Source organism: Cinclus cinclus, chromosome 17, assembly GCF_963662255.1.
Source record: "Cinclus cinclus chromosome 17, bCinCin1.1, whole genome shotgun sequence".
NCBI classification, from domain to species: domain Eukaryota; kingdom Metazoa; phylum Chordata; class Aves; order Passeriformes; family Cinclidae; genus Cinclus; species Cinclus cinclus.
This window is the reverse complement of record NC_085062.1, coordinates 7,978,132-7,998,636: the sequence shown is the minus strand read 5'-3', so window position 1 is coordinate 7,998,636 and position 20,505 is coordinate 7,978,132. Positions and strand designations below refer to the sequence as shown.

At 40.1% G+C, this 20,505-nt stretch overlaps 3 protein-coding genes across 3 annotated transcripts; 1 reads left to right on the top strand and 2 right to left on the bottom strand.

The window, feature by feature from the left end:
- Positions 1-90: 90 nt before the first annotated feature.
- Positions 91-1,894, bottom strand: C17H22orf39 (chromosome 17 C22orf39 homolog). The gene is made up of 3 exons (XM_062504399.1): positions 1,128-1,894; positions 881-1,048; positions 91-267 (listed from the first exon to the last, which is right to left on the bottom strand). Exons 1-3 carry the CDS (start codon positions 1,413-1,415, stop codon positions 142-144), a joined length of 582 nt encoding a protein of 193 aa, XP_062360383.1. The 5' UTR covers positions 1,416-1,894; the 3' UTR covers positions 91-141.
- A 149-nt stretch (positions 1,895-2,043) lies between these two features.
- UFD1 (ubiquitin recognition factor in ER associated degradation 1) lies at positions 2,044-7,553 on the bottom strand. Its single transcript, XM_062504396.1, has 12 exons — positions 7,466-7,553; positions 7,194-7,326; positions 6,449-6,481; positions 5,916-6,037; positions 5,485-5,615; positions 4,986-5,058; positions 4,389-4,457; positions 3,812-3,877; positions 3,477-3,524; positions 3,028-3,116; positions 2,574-2,655; positions 2,044-2,168 (listed from the first exon to the last, which is right to left on the bottom strand). Exons 1-12 carry the CDS (start codon positions 7,466-7,468, stop codon positions 2,094-2,096), a joined length of 924 nt encoding a protein of 307 aa, XP_062360380.1. The 5' UTR covers positions 7,469-7,553; the 3' UTR covers positions 2,044-2,093.
- Positions 7,554-7,986: 433 nt separating this feature from the next.
- On the top strand, positions 7,987-20,277 carry CDC45 (cell division cycle 45). The gene is made up of 19 exons (XM_062504187.1): positions 7,987-8,113; positions 9,381-9,440; positions 9,743-9,835; positions 10,282-10,419; positions 10,970-11,113; positions 12,029-12,084; positions 12,680-12,728; positions 13,321-13,382; positions 13,776-13,826; positions 14,621-14,740; positions 15,112-15,243; positions 15,619-15,717; positions 15,967-16,128; positions 16,331-16,469; positions 16,833-16,916; positions 17,384-17,502; positions 17,906-17,982; positions 18,571-18,637; positions 19,289-20,277. The coding sequence occupies exons 1-18, from the start codon at positions 8,063-8,065 to the stop codon at positions 18,633-18,635; spliced, it is 1,701 nt and encodes a 566-aa protein (XP_062360171.1). The 5' UTR covers positions 7,987-8,062; the 3' UTR covers positions 18,636-18,637; positions 19,289-20,277.
- Positions 20,278-20,505: the final 228 nt, after the last annotated feature.

The window sequence follows — 20,505 nt, the reverse complement described above, 5'->3', positions numbered from 1 at the left end:
TATTTTTGAGTGAGTGCTAAGTATTGCAGGGCAGAGCTACAGTTCTGTAACTTCAAGATGGTGTGGAAGGAAAAAAAGAAAAAGCCAGCATAATTCTGAATTATGTATTATGTTATTGACCGAACACAGAAAACAGTCTTGTTAATTTGATTTGTCATGGTCAAGTGGTAGATACCAGTCAGGTGGTGGGCTCTTCCTGAGCTTCCACACTGGAGCATATTTCTGTTTTTCCATAACTCGAGCTCTTTCACTCTTGCACAAAGCTTCCTGAAATACAGGAAAAATAATATTACCATAATAGTGTTGGATGTTCCAGTCATACAGAGCTGATTTCATGCTGTGAATATTTAAGATAAAAAAAGAAATAAAAAATTATCATGGTTAAGCAGAAGTGCTAAATGTTATCTAAGTAAGCCAGAATACAAGTTTTTAACTAAGTCATATGTTGCCTCTGGCTGCTGAGTTAGGAAGGAAACTCCCAGCTGGGGAAGCCTCCCCGCCAGGAGCTGTCCTGGCAGCTGGAGGGAAGGAGGAGTTACGCTGTAGCCTGCGCTGCAGAGCTCGTGTCCTCCAGCGTCCCCGGGAGGTAGCCAGGGGCATTTCTAGACACCCCAGAAATGCCTTTTCCCTCTAACGTGGCGGCTTCTCCTATTAGGAAGGAAATATCAGAGTAACCGAAATCAAGACCTTTTACAGCTGAAAACTGAAAATATTCCCTGGATCCTTCACTAGATTTTAGGACAATCCTACCCCACCTCCGCTCCGAGCCGGCGCCTGCTTTTCCAAACCCTCCCCAACCCCCGCAGCTGCGGGGTTTCTGGCCCAGCAGCCCCGGCCTACAGAGCCCCGGGCAGGCCAGGGCGAGGAGCGCGGCCGGTACCTGCGCGGCGGCGGCGCGGTCCCTCTCCCAGGCGCGGCAGGCCTCGTAGTCCTCCCGCCAGCGGCCGCAATCCGGCAGCTCCCCGTGCGCGTAGTAGTGGTGGAAGGCGTGGAGCAGCCCGCGGCAATGCTTCCACTCCTCCCAGTAGTCCTCGCACGACCGCGGCGGCTGCGGACGGACACGGCCGGACTGAGCTGGGTCCCGCCGCCCGCCAGGCCCCGCCGCCCCCCTGCCCCGCGCCGCTCACCCGCCAGGAGCCGCCCGTGCCCGCCATGCTGCGCCGCCGCCAATGGCCGCCGCGCTTACGGCGGCACCCGCGGCCGCGGCCAATGGCGAGGGGCGGCACAAACCGGCCCGGTCCCGGTAGCCAATGGCTGCGCGGCGGCCGGCACGTGACCAGCGCAGCCCCGCGGCCGGCAGGATGCGCCGGGACGGGCGGCACGCCCCGCACTTCGGGCTGTCCGAAATCACCACACAGCACCCAGCTGGGAACCACGACTTTTACTTGGGCTCTCAGGACAGCGCACGGTTGCATCCGGGTACGCTCGCCGGCACACAGAGGGCGCACAGGAGACACTCGCACCGTTCCAAAGTGGCACCCGGCAGCGCAGCTGGATCTTTCCCTTCCCTAAACGAGCCAAGAGATCGCTACACTACGTTATAGTATCTGAACTATTAAAAGGCATGTTATTAATTATAAATATAAAAAGCAGTTACGGGGGTTGTTGCTTAGAATGATTAATAACCCAACACCTGAAGCTAAGCTCAAAGAGACTCCCTGCACTAAAACCCTAAACACCAAAGTCACCCTTTACTTGCACCACACCAAAAAGCTGATGTGAAATTGTGGCAAAATATATATCAAGGGAGGAAAATACCAAGCACAGAGCAACATGAGATGATCATCACTCAGAAGATGAGGGGAGGGTGTGGTTTAAGAACTGGATCCCTAGTTAAGGTAGAGCTTGTTAGTTTTGCTTCTCAGGTTTGTCACAGATCTATGTTCCCCTCTTTACAACCCGTACAAAAAGCTTCTTCCGAATTCCCAGAACTTAAGACAATCTGACAGCTCCAGCTTTAAACAGGAAACCTAAACCAAAACACCTATTAAGTGTTCCTGTGTTGCAAAATGGTCTCTCAACTGCAATTATTAAGATCCAAGATGCTGCAACTGTTATTTTATTTTCCCCCAAACTATCTGAAGTACCAGAACTTAGGGCTTTCTTCCTTTTTTGCGCAGGGACTGGCCTTCCCCTGAAAAGGCAATAAACCGGCTTCCAGATTCATCCTGGAAAAGAGGGGAAAAAAAGGTTTTACCTCTTTGCTCGCTGCTTGTGTGTGATGAAAGCTGAATGATTGTTAGCAAGAATACTCCATCAGACAGCCACTGACTGCAGACAATTCATATTCTTAACCTAGATAAAAACCACTTCCCGAAAATAAAATAGGACCATTTTGGTGACCTTTCAGGCAACTGGCTTAATAGACTGACACCAGGCTAATCTTTTTCCATCAGTAACAAGGATATCAGAGGTTGCTTCATCTAACTCAAACCAATCATAAACTACTACCACGTTTTAGAGGAAGCATGCTGTAAAAAATCAAGGGGAAAGAGAGAGGGGGCCACAGACTTGGATCTTAGTTCTAATGTTCTAATTCTGTGCAAAACTGGGGAGGATTCAACTTTATTTACCTCTTCCACTTTCTTGACCAGTGGACGTGAATTCCTAATGAATGTGATTCTACCGATCTTGAAATCATAGTTGGGAATTCCTCTGGAAAAGAAGCATAAAAATATTATGAAATAAGTCTTATACCCACCATTGAATTGAACACAGAGACCTATTCTGTGTCTGTCAGTGTAATACCAACACTGACTGCACATTTTCATTTCTAAATAATTCCAGAGTTAAACCACTGAATTATATTCTGAAGGTTGGCACAAACTTCAGAAGTAAAAAACCAAATACAGGAGTTGTTGTGGAAGCTTGGCCACAGGCATGTTTAGATAGATAGTATTTCTATCTATCTTCTAAAGGCACACTCATGAGGAAATTAGTTTGTTTATCTTGTAGGAGCAGGGAAAAAAACTAAAACTCTGCTCAAACACTGATCCTTCACTTGCTGACAACTGAATACAGACATACCTTCGGATGTCTCCTGGTTTAATTGGTGAGGGACTGGGCTCCACACCTTTCTTCTTGCCATCCAATCTGTTCCCAGATCCAGAGAATGCCTGCAGATACATAACAAGTTTTATTTTAACTCCTGGCATTTGAAAGCACACTGCACGAGAGCATTATATTCTGTAAAATCTTACACCAATTTTTATTTAGGTATTTAATTCAGCATGCTTCTTTTTGGTACATATAAGCTGATGAATCACAGGTGAGGGGTCTGTTTCAGCCTTCTATCTGCCCTTTGCAGAGAGCAAGTCATACTGTTCCTGGCTGTGATCACACAAAACATTCACAGGCACTTGCCAGTTAAGTAACATGCATGTCTAAGAACAGACACTAATATTTTGCAGTTTTTCACAACAACTTTCCCTCACCATTTTACAGCATTCAGAAACCAGCAAAAACCAGGGACTTACACGAAATCCTATGTCGCTCACATACCCACTGTGGTCTGTTTCCACATCCTGCAAGGGGAAAAACAATTAATTTTGTTCCTGTTCTGACATGCACATGGCATGAAAACAGCTCCATGTACTTCTGACAAAACAAAATCTCAGACCAATCCCTTTCCTAAAACAACAGTTGGTAAAAAACAATCTCCTAAGTAATACATGCAAAAGCTTCTGGTAAGTAAAACTTACCCCTAAGAACTTGTTTAAATAAAAAAAATTATGTTGACACTCACTGCTTCCCCCACAATCAATGCTGAATTCTAGGGAATGCATTTTGGAAGAAAAAAAGCTTAGCCTACTGTGTTCTCTTCATGTTGTGCACTTCTTTCTGGTTCTTTGTATCCCAAAGGAGCATCAAAATCCACCTATTTACACAAAAAAAAGCATAAAAAATCCCAATTATTAATATTTTTCTTTCAATTATAAGCTTTATACTACCATTCCACAAAACTCCATGAATTATTATCACTGCATTTGATCTAAAAAGAACTAAGGTTTGCTTGTTAAACATTTTAACTCAAAAAAAGACCAAGCCGCCTAGGAAGCAACCTTAGCATGTAAAACAGCTCCACAATATCACTGGAATATGAGCCAAGACAAGGCTAATAAATAAAACTCAGATAAAACATGCTGAAGCTAAACATTAAATTCTAGGCACTGCAGTCACCTGATGATTCATGGAGTGCTAATCAGGATCACAGACGGGGTTACAAAGGTACATGGGTACTCCCAAGTGAGTCACCTTCCCTACCCCATGGATTGCACCTTTCTTGCAGCATCAGCCAGGCTGGGTGTGCAGAGCTGTCACTGCACAAATGCCCTCTCTTCTTGGGAGGACACAGTTAGGGCAGACTTTCCCCATCAGCTTTAACTTACGTTCATATCACACTCTATGATGGACACTGCCTTATCTGGTTTGGTCTCCATTACCCGAAGCTCGTAGATCTGAAACAGTCATAGACATTTTAAGGTTGTGTAAGGAAAGCAAATCTTAACTTTTCCCTCCAGACAGCTTGAAAGAAACTGAAATAAGTATCCTTTAGGTTGAGGACTACATACTGCAAGGTCTCTACAGAACTTAAAAGCAAAAGTTTTTATCTTAGAAGCCAGAGAACCCATGGATACACTGATACATTGATACACACAAGGTACCCATTAGTATCTTGATACACTCTTACTGTACTTGAATGGGCATTTTTTAAAACAAATTCTGAATTTAGGATAAATTCTTTCCATTGATTTGTAAAACCTTAAATAGCATAAACATTTATTTTCTTGTGAGTCCAAAAATGCTTAAAAAGCAGCTCAGAAAAAGACTTAGCTGACTGCTTTTTCCCCTCCAATAGAAAACCAATTGTGAAATCTGCCATGTGGGATTACTTGTCCAAAACACTGCACAGTTCTGGGTTGATTGTTTTGGTATCAAGATCCAATAACTGAACTTAGTTTATAACCCTCAGCCTTAAACTGTACCTTTTCATTGTAGTTGATGGCAATAACATCCCCAGTAGTTAGACAAGCAAAGTTTCTCAATGCATTTTCCAGTCTTTGGAGTATGTTAAGATGAAATATTTTTTTCCAGTGAAATATCAAAGCCTTAAAGTTACCATACTGTAGATCTCTAATCTTTAGTTACCATACTGTAGATCTCTAATCTTTAGTTTCTAAAACATGATTTAAAAGTCATCAGTGCTGCATGTATGATTTTAGCAAATATTAGAATGTATAAATTCTTCAAAGGGACACTCAAAACTCATTGGGTTTTAAGCCAACACTCCTCCTTCTTCACACTTTGTGCCAACAGTTGACTACACCTCTGTACATCAGCTCTCCATCCCTTTTCAGAAGGAGCAGCAGTGGCCATGTACTACTGCAAGTGTATGAGCAACACTTTAAAAGCTAGCTCTGTTTGATCATTCCAGTTTGGAAGAACATTTTTTCCCCTTATTCCATAACTGAATAGGAAGGATACACAGCTTTGGGATTGGTGATGTCAAGAAAATCTGGACTCTGTGGCTGAAATTTTGAGTAAGTAGCGACTTGTAGATTCACACTCTCCACTTGCACCAGGCCTCCTTCTTCGAGCAGCAAATTCTGCATCATCTGCAGGAATGGAAACAAACACACAAACATGTCTGACATTTTCAAATCTCTCTCCTGTGTATATCAGTTCCTGTGTATATTCAATTTCAGGAAGAACAGTCAGGTGTATGTTAAAAGCAATCTGCTTTCCTTAGTTAAACTTCTGCAGAGGGAAGCCTGAGCTAGAGCTGAAGGCTGCTGTAGGAACATGACCAGCAGAGACAGGCACTTCCAGGGAATGTTCCACCTGCTACATATTAAAATTGGCAACTCGCTAATCCTACTTTTCAGGTCCTGACAGTGCAGCACGAGGCAACTCACCCAGTGTGGAAGGTAACAGATGCCCTCATCAGCCACAAACTCAAGCACTCCACAGTGCGTCATTCGGTCTGAGTTCTTGTTGGTCAGCTTGAACAGCATGGGGTAAGTAATATTAAGGCGGCCTGGTGAGAAAGAAGAAAAAAGTTTTCTTTCTTAAAAGCCCCTAGCACATTCCTGAAGCTTTCAGAGATCAAACATCACCAAGAGAATGGGTCAGACCATAGGAGAGGATTCTCCTCACACCATTATTCCAACTACTCAAAACTGCAGAGAAAGCAGATACACAAATACAGTGCTGGCATTGCACTCAGAACTTAAAATGCTCAGGGAGCCCAACACTTCAGGTGTCTGCACTTGAAAGTAGACAAGCTCCATTAATTCTGACAAAAATACCTTCAAAATACATGTTTAAAATGAATTATTTTCATGGTGTCTATTTAAGACTTGAATACATAACTAAAATACCGTGGTTTTTGCCTACACATTTGCTCCTGGTTCTAATGTTGTCATTCCAGAATAAAGTATTCACTTACTGAGTTGATCCAAAGCCGATGGTGGCATAATTACTGCAGAAATGAATAAGAATGTAAAATTAGGAAAAGTACATCTGTATGAGAGTACATAACACACAATTTTATTCTTCCTTTCTCTAAAATCTCTTTTAAAAGAAGGGAACATTCAAAAATCTGCAAATTCATTTTTAGACAGAGAGATCAGTGGAATCAGTCATGACAATTATCCCTGCTCTGTGGAGATTTCAGAATTATATTCAGGGAAAAATAAAAGAGGAGACAAGGTTTTACAATACTACTACTACTAAAGAAAAATGTTCTCAAAGCTTATTTGTTTGGCCTCACACGTGCTCTTCAATCCATACCAACCCAAAACAACATAGTTAGCCTAAAAATGAAGTTGGCTAATCTATTACTTTCTTTAAACAAATCAAATTAAGTACAACACAGGAGGGGGGGGAGGAAACTCCTTAATCATAAACTTCCATAGCTCAGACCAGATACAAGATTGTAACAAGAAACTTTATAGAAAACTGTCTCCTTCCAATGTTCATCAACCCCTACTCACTTGGTAAACACTTGTAATTACCGAATAATGCAACGGAAGATGACCCCTCCTCCTTCCTCAAAGCCCCACCCAGAGTGCTCAGCACTCTGTCACTGTGTTTTCAACGTTCAAGCTGTTTTGGCCAAAAGCTGCATTACTCGACACTATTCAGAAACACTCTTCCAACAGTTTATTAGTCAAAATAAAACATGCACATACTCTTCCCGCCTTTCTCCACATCTGACCTGTCATTAGGTCCGGCAAGCATGGATACCGAGAAGCAGCGGTACTGGGTTGAAAAACGGTTCTGGAACACCCGGGGAATAGGGTGGTCAAACATATTAAAAGAGAACTAGAGGGGGAAAAATAACAGAGAGAGAAGAACGCATTCATCAGTATTTACAGCACACAAGGTGTCACAGCACCCAGGGAAGGCTCCTGAAGTGTCGCCGCCGTGACGCGGCCCCTCCCCGACCGCCCCCCGGCCTCACCATGGCGGCGGCGGCGGCGGGCGCTCCTTCGGGGCCGCCGGGCCGGGTCGGGCCGGGCCAGGGCCGCTCGTTCGCCTCACGGGCTGTGCCCAACCTCGGCCCCGCCCTTCCCAGCGTGCCGCGCGGTGCCGGCCGCTCGGGCGGCCATTGCGGGTGAGGGCGGAAGGCAGGACCTGGCGTCCTCCGAGAAGGCCATCACCGCCATCCCCTTCTTCCCACTCGGCTTCTCTTCGGTTGCAAGGTGCTAATGCGGCCCTGCTGCCCCTTAGCCTCAATCGTTAAATGGGAAAGCAAGCAATCTGCCCGTAGCAAAGATGGCAGAGGCGGCAACAAGACCCGGCAGGGTGTTTCCGGCCGAGGCCCTCTCGGGATTGGCCAGCAGTGCGGATCGTCACCCCCTTCTCCCCGTCCCATTGGCTAAGCCCCGGAAGGGATTGGGCAGGTCACGCTGCAGAGGTGGACTAGACGCATTCCTATTGGCCAGCGCTCCGTGAGGCGCGGACCAATGGGGCACGGCGCGGGTTTGGCGCCCAGTTTGAGCGAGCGCGGACTGCGGCTGCGGCTGCCGCCCGTTCCCGCCGCGCGCCCGTTCCCGCCATGTTCGTGTCCGACTGCCGCCGGGAGTTCTACGACCTGATCGTCACCCAGGTGCGGGCAGAGGGCTGTGGCCGGCGGCCTCTCCTGGGGCGCTCTCCCCTCACGGCTCTCCCCACTCTGGGCTGCCGCGGTTCCCTCCGCCTCACGGCGCAAGGCCGGTGCGGGGCGCCCCCGGCTCTGCCGGCGGCGGCTGAGGCGCTCCGGTGCTCTGGGGCGGTGCTGGCCGCGCTCCGAGGGCTGCGGGGCTGGGGTCGGAGGCGGGCAGCACCGGGAAGGCGGCCGCGCTGAGGGCGGAGGGTTCGGCAGTCACCCGGATCGTAAAAATCCCTTTCCCTAATCGTAAAAATCCCTTTCCCGGGTTTTTCCCCCCTTCCCTACCCACGGGAACCCGGCACAAAGCGTCAGCGCTGTGAGGTTTCGCCAGGGATTTCACTTAAGGTTCACCTTCCGCGAAAGTGTTTTCATGTGTTCTGGATCTCATGCTGAAGCACGACCTTTCTAAAATATTTTTAAAAATATCTTTCTAACCGTTTTGGTGTTATTTGCCCGGACGCTAAATGCTGTTTCTGTCATCATTAATGTTTTTCTTGCAGTCTTACTTGTAGCACATCTGTTTGCTACTTTTATTTTTAACCTAGGATTTGCTTGACTTCGTTCACTGTGAATGTGTGCTGTGAGGTGGTGAAGCTTTTGTTGGACAGTCTTGGCATTTCTATCAATGGAATGATATTATGGATTGTGCAAATGAAAGTTTTTATCTTAATTTCTCCAGCTGTGAGCAAAATCTCAAAACCTTCTTTTCTCAAGACCAAAAACACTCACAAAACAAATAAACCAAGCAGCCCGTCCCTCCACTCCCCCCCCCCAAAAATACCAACCAACCTTGATTTAAGTGAAAGAATCTCTTTCCTGAGTTGCCTTGCTCTTTCTTGCTTTTACTGCAGATTTTCTTTAGTCAAAGCTGTTGCAGATGTGTGCTGAAAATGGAGGCTGTTCTAAACACAATGAAAATAGTTATAGGTCTTGATTAGGTGTGAAACTTCAAAAGTATGTGAGGTTCAGAGGAGTACATAAGTCTAAGTAATTACATGTCCCTAAAGGAACTGATGTAGTTTAGATGTGTGGAGTTGCTTATTTCTCATATTGGCAGATATCCAATCTGGTTAATTTTGGTTGCAGTGTCCATTCAGAAGAAATCCTGTTTTATGCTTATGATGATTTCTATCTGAATTTCTGGTGTCAGTATTCTATGCATTTCATGTACCAGCACACTTTTTTTGATGCCTATATTAATGCTATTATTTTGTTAATTTTACAGCGAGTTCTTCTTCTTGTTGCTTCAGATGTTGATGCATTATGTGCTTGTAAAATACTCCAAGTAAGTCTTGGTTCATTATCACTGCAGGCTGACAGTACCAGAAAATATGTATACCCTGGGATCCTCTAAGTGGGTGTGAACTGGGGAAAGGGGGAAGGTCTAACCTGCTTTTGTAACATTTGTTTCCATGAGTTATGGCACTGAAAACTGGGGAGTCCTAGTCTCAGAGTTGATGTAGATTTGTCATTTGGGGTGTCTTTATTTTGAACTGGAATGAAATGGAATAGAACCATAGCCTGGTGTAGCATTGCAGGAGAGGCTCTTTCCCCTCCCCTTTGCTAGCAGCTGTTGCTTCCTTGCAGGCTTTGTTTCAATGTGACCACGTGCAATACACACTCGTGCCGGTGACTGGGTGGCAAGAACTTGAAACTGCCTTTCTGGAGCATAAAGATCAGGTGAAAAAATAACGGAAAAATTTTAGCTGTAGCTCATATTTTTTTAAAGATAAACTTCTTCCCTTCCCCAATTTAAAATATCACTTTAGCTCATTATTATTGGCGGTTACTTCAAAGCTGTGGTTACATTTTAACATACCAGTAATAAACTTGTCAAGTTTCTAACATCACCTCCAACAAACGTGGTATAATGTTGATAGAGTCAAATGAAGTTTGCACATATTTTGGGATCTAAAGGTGCTGGAATTGGATGTGCAACATCCCTGAAATGTGTGTTTTGCCTTAAAAAAAAAATCTGCCTCAGAGACATCAAATATCAGAAAGTAAACACAAGTTTTGGCAGTGAGGAATGGGGGTTTGGAGGTTTTGTAAACATGTTTCCAGTTTTCTGTGTTCCCTGGCAAATTTAAGTATCAAGCTTCTTTTTTTTCTGCTTTTGTTTGCAGTTCAAATACTTTGTTCTTATTAATTGTGGTGCCAATGTTGACCTCCTGGAAATCTTGCAGCCTGAAGAAGACACTTTTTTTTTTGTATGTGACAGTCACAGACCGATCAATGTAGTGAATGTTTACAATGACACACAGGTAAATGCTTTTCTTCCATAATAAGCACCTCCCCACCATGTGGTGCTGAGCAGTGCTTTTCTGTGTTTGCAAAACTGGTTAGAATATTAGTTTGTAGGTCAGAAAGCAGCGTTAATAAATAAATCTTTGTAGTAGCAATGTACATGACCAGAAAAAAATCCTTTTTCCAATATAAAATCTCTAGTGTTAGTGTGGTAGTTGTCAGTAGTAAGCACCTGTTAATCTTGTTGCCATAAATCAGAGCATAAATATCCTCCAGAATGTAACATGTATTATCTCTCAGCACCCAGTAGCACTTAGAATTTAAAGTGTTAAGCACAAATTATTTTATTTTAACAAGCATTAATATGATACTTCTTTCAGTAATGCCCTACAAAGGAATATGGATTTTTACTTTTGTCTTGTAGAAATCAATATAGCATTTGTATTAAAAACCAGTGTTTTGTTATGACAGGAAATAACACAGGCTAAATGATTTTTTTTAAAGTAAGTGTGCAGTTTGCTCACTAAATAAGATACTTACTCTAAAATACAGTTTTCTTCTTGCTAGATTAAGCTCTTAGTCAAGCAAGGTGATGATCTTGATGTTCCTGCTTATGATGATATCTTCAGAGATGAGGAGGATGAAGAAGAGGGCTCAGAGGATGAAAGTGGTGGCTCAGAACCATCAGAGAAGCGCAGACGTTTTGAAGAGGTTTGTTTCACTGCTGTGTTGTGAAAGAAAGAAAAACAACACTGCTATTATATATACATTTTACCTCATAATATTTGAGTTTAAAAAATTGTTCCTTTAGTTCACAAATCCAAGTGTGAGATTTAAAAGTAATCTACTACAACAGATAGTTTCACATAAACAAAATATTTATTTATCTGAACTACACAGAAATATTTTCGCCAAATAAAAAAACTGTTTTGACCTTAAGCATGATTCTTTGTATAGTAAGTAAACTGGAGAGATCTATTTCCTAATACTGCTTTGGGCTTGACAGTCTAGCAATAGAACTCATTTAGATATTAAACTCCTTTTACAAAAAAAGTGTTTGAGAAGGTACAAGCTCACAAACAGTATAGCAATGCATTTTGTCTGTGCTTGTAGTAGTAAACTGACAAAAGTATATTAAGTGTATGCATAAAATTAAATTTGCCATGTTACTTGTACTTGTAGCATATTTTCTATTTATATTATAGAAGCAAGCTAAGGCTTGAGACCAGGGACAGCTAAATATAAAAGACATCCTTAGATTTGATATATATTTCATCTTATCTTTGTTATCTTCCCATTAGCATTGTACATTTTTTTCCTAGTAATATAAAAGGGTACTATCTTAGCCAAAGAAGCTACCTAATTCAAAGCAAAATTAAAAATACACAAGCTTTTCTCAGATCTGTTAAATATTTCACAAAGTCCTTAAATGTATTCACTGGAAATATTTTTGATAATACATTTCTCATTAGATGTTAATAGCAATTTTTTTTAAGAAAAAGAAATATTCTTAAATTCAAATTTTAATTATTTTTTTAAACTAAGGTTTAATAATTGAGGTATCTAGATGCTAATCTATTAGAAATTTTTTTCTAGCTTTTTAACATCCTGGAAATTAATTTACAGGAGGTAATAGAGAGGACAATGAAAAGGAGACAGAGGCGGGAATGGGAAGCACGCAGGTGTGTAAATGGGTTTTTCTCATGTTGCTTCCATCTTTTTCTTTCATTCTTTGATTAAAATTGTGTTAAGAATACAAATACAGAACACCAAGCTGTGATTTGCAAGGTGCTTTAGTTAAAATTTTGTTTAGAAAGTTGAGAGATATTTAGTGCGTAAAAATAAAATGTTAAAATTGATGACATTGCAAATAGTAATTTAAAATTTTAGTACCAATAGGTGCATTGGCTCCCTTCAAGTAGCTGTGATGTTCTTGTCTTGTCTGTCTTGGGGTGAAATTTGTCCTTCTCTTTGCTACTTTTACAATCTCACTATAGTCAATAGCAATGAGTAGAAACAAATCAGATAAAATGGGATTTGAGGAATAGTGATGCAAAAAATGTTTTCTTTTTGCTTTATGAGTACATTTCATTGTGGTTTCCATGTGTTACTAAAATCTAATTGCTTTGCAGATTAACAATTTCTAGCCCAAGTTTAATATATTTAATTGCTAAAATAAAATTTAAATATTAATCACAATTTCTGGCTTTTATTTTTAATTGTCTCCAATGACCACTTCACCACTTAGTCAAATGTGGGTATTTTTCTTCATTGTAGACGAGAAATTCTTTTTGATTATGAACAATATGAATACCATGGAACCTCAGTAAGTATAAACTGTTTGCCACAAAACTTCAAGGTGACTCTATAAAGGTAATTGGACAATATCCAATGTTATGATTATCTATTACAATTATATAATGATCTAATAATACTATTCAATATAATAATATATTTTATATCTTACTGTTATATATGTAAACGACATCATATTTATACAAGCTGTTTAACTTAGTTTCATGTTTTATGGCTTTTTTTTAGATCTTGCAAGAGTATCAATCTGTTTACAAAATACTGTCACAAAAAGACTTGGTCATGTAGGGAGGTTGTTTGTCCTTCAAAGTGTCAGGATATCCTAAACATATCACTTAGGACATCAAACTGTTCTGTCATTTGGCCTCTCTAATTATTTATATTTTATTAAGTGTTTTCTTTATATATAATGCAGATTTACAGAGCTCTCTAGAATGTTTTTCTTTCTATTTAATGTCTTAGGTAGAAGCTGGCAGATTGTCAGACTCCAGGGTGATTTCTAGGGCTTTAGTAACACGTGCTGGTACTTGGCAGATTGAACTGTTCTATTTGTTTAGTGAACTCTGTCTTGTGTTAATTTGTATTTTTACTCCTCCCTCTTGTAGTCTGCAATGGTGATGTTTGATCTGGCATGGATAATGTCCAAGGACTTGAATGACATGTTGTGGTAGGTTTCCATCATCATTTTTTGTAGAGATTAGAAGCTTAAACCTGTCACAAAGACAAAGGAAAGATTTCCCAAAATTATTTGGTTTCATTATGAGATGCCAGTTTATTTTGAGAGCAGATGCTTGTCTTCAACCAGAGGATGCATCTGTGTTAATTAATTAACAGCAACAAGAGATTTTGCATGGGAAATGGGAGAATGGTACTGTATGTGTATGTCTGCAAAAGAGGGAATAATAGTAGATAACACTGTTACTAACTTCTCTGTACTGCTGATAAACAGTGTTTCTGATTTGTTCTCATACATGCTCAGAGGGTTAAATATAATATACTCTCTTGGAATATTTGTTGGTTAAACTTTTTTTCTATTTCTTTTTTTCCAAAAAAAATTTAGGTGGGCTATTGTTGGCCTAACAGATCAATGGGTCCAAGATAAAATCACTCAGTAAGAATTTTTTTTATTTATCTTTTGTATTATTATTAATTCTTATTTACTTTTCTGTCTTTTAAAATTTTTATTTTGGGAGTAACTAGCAGCAATTAGTAGATATTAGGAAATATAATGGTATTATAACAGATATAAGTAATTAACAGTGATATTAAATATACTGTCTGAATGTGATCTGTTGCATTCCAAAATAGGAATATATATATTTTAAAAGTATTTTTTTATTATTTAGAATTTTTAAGCTAACTTTGTCACAAAATTATAAATCAGTCATTTCTGATCTGGGAGGAAATAGTGTTTAATGGTAGTTTACTTAAGCATGAGCTTGGTACAGTTTTATTAAAGGAAGAGACTTCTCTATGTTCTGTATCCCCTAGGTTCCGTCGCAGTTTTAGTTAACAAGTTTCAGATATTTTCTCCTTTTTTTTTTTGTTATTTCCTACTAAATATCAGAATTCTAGCATTACATATGTTGATTTTAATTCTAGTGTTATATTTTCACTAATATGTGGACATTTTAAAAGAGATAAATGTAATAAGTAACCGATTTCATTGGTCAGTCTATTGCTTGCTTTAGTTTTGTTTGGGGTTTTTGTGTTTGTTTGTTTGTTTTAATTTCCTGGGTAAAATGATGAGTATTGAAAAAAACATTATTTAACGAGTTGGAAGGGTTTAAAAATGTATCTATAGTTCTTATGCTGCTGATTTTTAGGAAGCATTTTTATTTCCTCGTAATCAAAACCAGAAATTCCCAGGCAGGAAATGAAGTGACACACTGTTTTTTGTTTCAGAATGAAGTATGTGACTGACATTGGAATCCTGCAGCGCCACGTGTCGCGCCACAACCACCGCAACGAGGATGAAGAGAATTCTCTGTCCATTGACTGCATGAGAATTGCCTTTGAATACGAGTATCCTTTGAGAAGGTCTGGGGAAAATCACTTGCACATCTGGTGAATCCCTCTGCAGTTTTTATCTAGGGGGAAAAAAATCCCAGCACCATCTCTGCTGAGAATAGAAATAAAATAAAGGGGAAGCTGAATGTTTGTTGTGCATGAATCCCTCTCTCAGCAGCTTGTGGGGCCTCAGATCAGCTTAACCTTTCAGAACTGGTTACAAGTCAGCATTGCTACTCTTGTGTTACATCCCCTGACCTTCTCACTGCGTTTTATGCAGCACAGACGTGCAATATGTAAGGGCAGCTGAATCCTTTCCTACTTATGGAGTTTCTAGGGTCAGAGAATATTTGTTTTTGCAATTATTTGCCATAACTCCTGCTCAGCCTGCGCCTGGCACTGTACCAGCATTGGTCTCTCTATGAAAGTCTCTGTAACACCTCCTACACCTCTGCCAGCCTCAAACTTTGGTCTGTACAAGGGCAGAAGAGGCTCCAGGAGTTTTTGGCTGACATGGGGTGAGTTATAAAAATCTGGATCATTTTTTCAATGACTTCCAGGAAAATACTCAGAATATAGCTTGCAAGTACTCAAGCTGTCAGTTTTTAAATATGGTTGTGGGGCTCTGAATAGGTGGCAGTGTCTGAGTTACACAACTTGTGTATTGGTTTACAAGGAACACTTGCTGTGTGCCTTTATGGAATGGCAGCTCAGTAAAGTAACCTCTGCTTCCTTGCACTTTTCAATGACTGAAAAAAAATGAATGCATACATATTTAGTCAGATTGAACCTTGTTAAACTGTCTAATTATTTTAAAAGTCCTATGAGAAAAAGGCAAAATACTTGTTTCTCCTGGCACACTTGTCAATGAGTTTTTTTCCTTCTGTTCATAGTTTGCCCTTGAAGCAAGTGAAACAGAAATTTAATTCCATGGACATGTCTTTGAAAGAAAATCTTCGGGAGATGATTGAAGAATCTGCAAACAAATTTGGGTAAATTGTTTTAAATACAAAGGTTTTAACTGAAAATACTTTTCAGTTAAGTTCAAATATTTTTGTATGAAGAAGATCTAGTATGTTGTTTTTAAAAATATGATCCTTAGGTTGACAAAGTAACACTAGATTTGTTGCAAATGTTAGGATAAGGTTTTTCTTCATATTCTTAAGATTTGCATACTGGGAAGTCAGCTGGTCAATGTTGATAATTTTAATAAATTTTACTGGCTTTATTTCATTTCTCAGAATGAAAGATTTACGAGTTCAGACTTTCAGCATTCACTTTGGCTTTAAGAACAAGTTCTCAGCAAGTGACATAGTTTATGCAACAACTTCTCTCATGGAGAATATAGAGAAAGAGGGGCCTGAAGCAACTAATTTCATTAAGGCTTTGGACAGTCTCTCCAGGTACTGAAAATACACCTCTTCAGTATTCTACAATTTTATTTAGGGAAATGTATTTGGATTATGGATCTAAAATAGGAATAGTTGCTTCATAAGCTATTGAAGAAAAATATTAAACTATCTCTGTGAATACTGTTTAGATATCATTTTTATGTGAAAAACTTGATTTTACTAAGAAAATCTATTTTTATTCTTTTTGCTGCAGGGGTAACCTGGACAAGCTGCACCAAGGACTGGATCTAGCCAAAAAGCAGTTACGTGCCATTCAGCAGACAGTGGCCAGCTGTATTTGCACCAACCTTGTCATTTCTCAGGGGCCATTTCTCTACTGCTCCCTCATGGAGGTCAGAATTGTGTTTGGGTTCTCATTTGACTCTCCTTTTTGACTGTATCATCCTTGAATAGCAGTTTCCCTACATGCTTGGAACAGCAAGAATTACTCTGTAAGAATGAACCTGTTTCTCTGTACTGTGCTGTCCTCTGAGAGGTCAGTATTGACATTGCTCTGAACTTCCCAAAGGCAGAATCAGCCCTCACTAAGGGGAGAGGGCTTCACTGCAAAGCTGAGTGAGCTCAGCCTCTTGTATTGTAATGGTTCTTGTTAGTGTACTTTGTGCCACACCAAGCTTCTAGACTTGTCAGTAGATAATAAAAATAAGTGTAAGAATCATCTTGGGTTCTAATTGGAATAATTCTTCTTTTCCTAGGGCACACCAGATGTGAAGCTGTTTTCCAAACCAGTGTCTCTATGTCTGCTTAGTAAATACTTACTGAAATCATTTGTTTGCTCTGTAAGTAAATCAAAAGCATTTGACACACAAACTTCTGGCTGGTGTAGTATTTATTGTTCTGTCAGATACTTGCAGTTTATTATTAAAAGCATTATAGGAAGCTATTAATAATGTTTTTCTGCTAATTGATTGGATGATTTTAGCATATTTGTGAATGCTGCTCTAGGGAAGATACCTATTTGGAGACTTGATAGCACTGACTTTCTGTTACTAAAATAATTGTAATCTAAACTTTTGTGTAATTTTGTAAGTTTTGAGGGGGTACATCTCTGAAATTTCTATTAGTCCTTGAAGTGACTTTCACTGTAAAGAACAAGTGGACTAAGAAATCCTGGAAAGAAACCACCTTCTGCTGAACTGCAGAATATGTGTCCTTAGGTGGCTATTTGTGGTGCTATCTCACATGAAGAACTGATATTAAATTGCTTCCTGATCCTTATGTAACAAAGAAGCTTTCTGATTTCCAGACAAAAAACAAACGTTGTAAGCTGCTGCCCCTGGTCATGGCTGCACCCATGGATGTTCAACAGGGAACTGTGATCATGGTGGGGATTCCTCCAGAGACAGAAAGCTCGGACAAAAAGAAGTAAGCAAAGTGTTTACAAGTTCTAACCTGTCTCTGAAGCCAATATATCTTTCCTGTAACAATTTAACCGTGATTATGTTGACTTGAATTGTATCCTTCTCAAAAATACATTTCCATGCAGTGTGCATGAGATACTTTGAGAAAGGATACAGACCTTCAAGACCTTCCTTGCCAGGATTTTTTCTTTTCCTTCCCTCTTAAAAGAGGGAAATAGTTCACTATATGGCCCATGGCTTCATTTCTAAAAGCCTCCAATGGTAAGATTTTTGCACATGAATAAGTGAGGTGTGTGTTGAACACACGCCACCTGTAAAAACATCTGGAAGCCATTTCCACCTCTCAGCCAGGAAAAAGTAAACATCCTTTCCTGTGACTCTCATTCGTAATTCTGCTCCTCCATCAGCTTTTTTGGAAGGGCCTTCGAGAAGGCTGCGGAGAGCACCAACTCCCGGACACTGCACAACCACTTCGAGATGTCGAGTGAGTAGCGGGGCCCGCAGGGGGCGGTGCTGGCGCGGGGCTGTGCTGCGAGCGCAGCCCGGGAGGGCTCGGCCGGGGCTCGAACCGGGGCAGGAGCCGCAAACCGGGGCAGGAGCCACAAACCAGCCGGCTTAGCTTTTAGAGACTGTCTGCATTGTGCATGCACTGACGGTTTGCACATGTGCACTTCACTTTACAGTCCATGATGGTGGGGATGGGGGGCTTTAGATTTAGCAGCCAAACCCAGCGTGTTACTGATGAGACACTATTGACAGCCTATCATGCACGTGCTTTAAAAACAGACAGGCTATTTTAATATCTATTTATCTATATATGTTGAACGTACAAAGAAATATTCTTAGATTTAAGAAGTGCCTGCTCTATTGTGTAGTGAACACCTAGAAATTAGCTTGCTAAGATTTAGGCACAAAATAAACCGTGTCCTTTGCATTTTGTTCAAATAGCTTCTCCTCCTTAAAGTTGAGTAAGAATATAAATTGGTATACTCAGGCTTATTGTTCTTCAAATGTGACATCTGGTATATCTTTCAGTTATTTGCATCCTGTAATAAAATACTTCATATTTTAGTAATTGAATTGAAAACAGAAGATCGGAGTAAATTTCTGGATGCACTCATTTCTCTCTTGTCCTAAAGGTAAGACACTGTAAGGATTAATTTTAAAATTAATACAAATCAAGTAGCCTGCCATTATCTGTAAGAATATTTTTTTACAAATCTGGCAACTTTTAGTGAAAATATAAATTGAAGCTAAGAGTTTCTTACAAACACAATAGTTTTCCTTTGAAGGAAGAGGCAAGCAAAATGTTTTCCTCCTTAAGACATTTATTTAAGTTTCATCATCCATTAGCTTCTCTGTCATTGTTCCTAACTTTTTGTGGTGTTTTAATTTAGGATGAAAAAGGAGCATCTGTTGGTCTTGTGAGAGAAATGGCAGTGTTAGATAATTCTAGCTCATCCTCTGTTACTGACATTTAATTCTGATGGCTTGTTTGAGCTCAGGATGGAATTTTGGCCACAGCAGTGCCACTGGCTTTGATGTTAATGGAGAATTTGCATTTTTCTTTCCCAATTTTAGGGTTGTAGCCTAGGTTGGTGTGTAGTTTTGCCTGGAACAGAGATGGAGATACAAGACCTTATTTTTCTGTTGTGAAATAGCTGCACACTAGTTCAAAGCTGCTCGTTAGACAGCAGAGGCATGCATGGCTTACAGGATTTCTGCATCCATTTGTTTCATTCTTTACACTTTGACTGCTGATTGTTTTGTCTTCTGCTCTTGTTATGCAGTGGTGCCTTTTGGCTCCTTGTGCTGGAAGCTGAGGATGAGACCCCTCTGAAATTATTTTGGATGTTCCAAAGTTCATGGTGCTGCAGTTTTGGTGTATCTTGGGTCCACAGGCTTGGACTGGTGTTTTTATGCCTTTTGGGAGGTCAAAAGGATTTTGATCTCAGCAAAGAGATATTGAACACTTCTTTTTCAAAACATCCAACCCTGATAAATGGCAAAAGCTGTCACCTGGTATTTGTATATTGGATTTCTATTTATCAAACCTGCTTTTATTGGTAGACCTACTCTTGTGATGTTCAGTTGTTGACTGATAACAAAAAATAGGTTTTGAAGTTCCATATTTATATTTCTGTTCAATTGTGCATCTCAAATTGTCTTGAATGCTTTTTATTTTTTTAAACAATTTGAAACTCTCCTTGGAGTTCTAGAATGTTGAAAATGCTTTTTAGTTTTACCAGATTGAAGTCTTGTAGTTCGATTGAAAGGCTTGTTTTGTGAGAGGAGTTTTAAGATTTTAGAGTATTTAAAATCCAAATACTGAGTAACTGCCAAATACCAAATGAAGAATCCAGGGAATGCCAGTGTCCATAAAGCCTTTCTAGTCATGCATTGTGATACTTTATTGTCACTTGTAGCTTGACTCTGGGAATAATTTTCCTGGAAAGAGGCTGAAATACTAAGATAATTCTGTGTAAACTGTAGCTCTATAAATACTGACAGAGTAGCTTATCCTGTTCCATAGCAGATTTCCTTTTTCTTTGGTCATATGAAATGGCTCATTACCCTGCTGAGCATTGGTGGCTGTGTATATGTGTACATGTGGAATGCTCTTCTACTTGAAGTGTTTGCTTGAATTCACTGTGGCTTCAATGTTTTCGTGTATTTTAACGAATACATAGAGGTTATGTGTAATTACATCATTCTTTGTACATATTTTAATACAAATTAATTTAATGTTAAATGTGATTTCAATGTAGCCAACAGAAACCTAATTAAACTACCTATTTTTATTCAAAAAAAAGTTGGTTTGGGTTTTTAAAAGAAACAAAATATTTATGTGTTGTCACCTTAGCTGAATAAAATCCCTGTGCCAAGCTGAGATGGCAAAAAAATTATACTTTGTAAGATAAAGCAATGCTGCCTTTTGGTTTTGCATTCTTACTAGGTAGTATTGGCCATACATTATACTGGCCCTTACCAGCACATTTTGGGTTTT

What these genes read in the sequence shown, in the direction of transcription:
- CDC45 (XM_062504187.1), top strand. Translation starts at nt 8,063, where the DNA reads ATGTTCGTGTCCGACTGCCGCCGGGAGTTCTACGACCTGATCGTCACC. An exon ending in TTCTGGAGCATAAAGATCAG is followed by an intron (nt 9,836 to 10,281) that starts GTGAAAAAATAA and finishes TTTTGTTTGCAG; the next exon opens with TTCAAATACTTTGTTCTTAT. An exon ending in TGAAATCATTTGTTTGCTCT is followed by an intron (nt 16,917 to 17,383) that starts GTAAGTAAATCA and finishes TCTGATTTCCAG; the next exon opens with ACAAAAAACAAACGTTGTAA.
- C17H22orf39 (XM_062504399.1), bottom strand. Translation starts at nt 1,415, where the DNA reads ATGCAACCGTGCGCTGTCCTGAGAGCCCAAGTAAAAGTCGTGGTTCCC. An exon ending in GCACGGGCGGCTCCTGGCGG is followed by an intron (nt 1,049 to 1,127) that starts GTGAGCGGCGCG and finishes GTCCGTCCGCAG; the next exon opens with CCGCCGCGGTCGTGCGAGGA. An exon ending in ACCGCGCCGCCGCCGCGCAG is followed by an intron (nt 268 to 880) that starts GTACCGGCCGCG and finishes CCTGTATTTCAG; the next exon opens with GAAGCTTTGTGCAAGAGTGA.
- UFD1 (XM_062504396.1), bottom strand. An exon ending in TGAGCGACATAGGATTTCGT is followed by an intron (nt 3,117 to 3,476) that starts GTAAGTCCCTGG and finishes ATGTATCTGCAG; the next exon opens with GCATTCTCTGGATCTGGGAA. An exon ending in AAACCAGGAGACATCCGAAG is followed by an intron (nt 2,656 to 3,027) that starts GTATGTCTGTAT and finishes CTTCTTTTCCAG; the next exon opens with AGGAATTCCCAACTATGATT.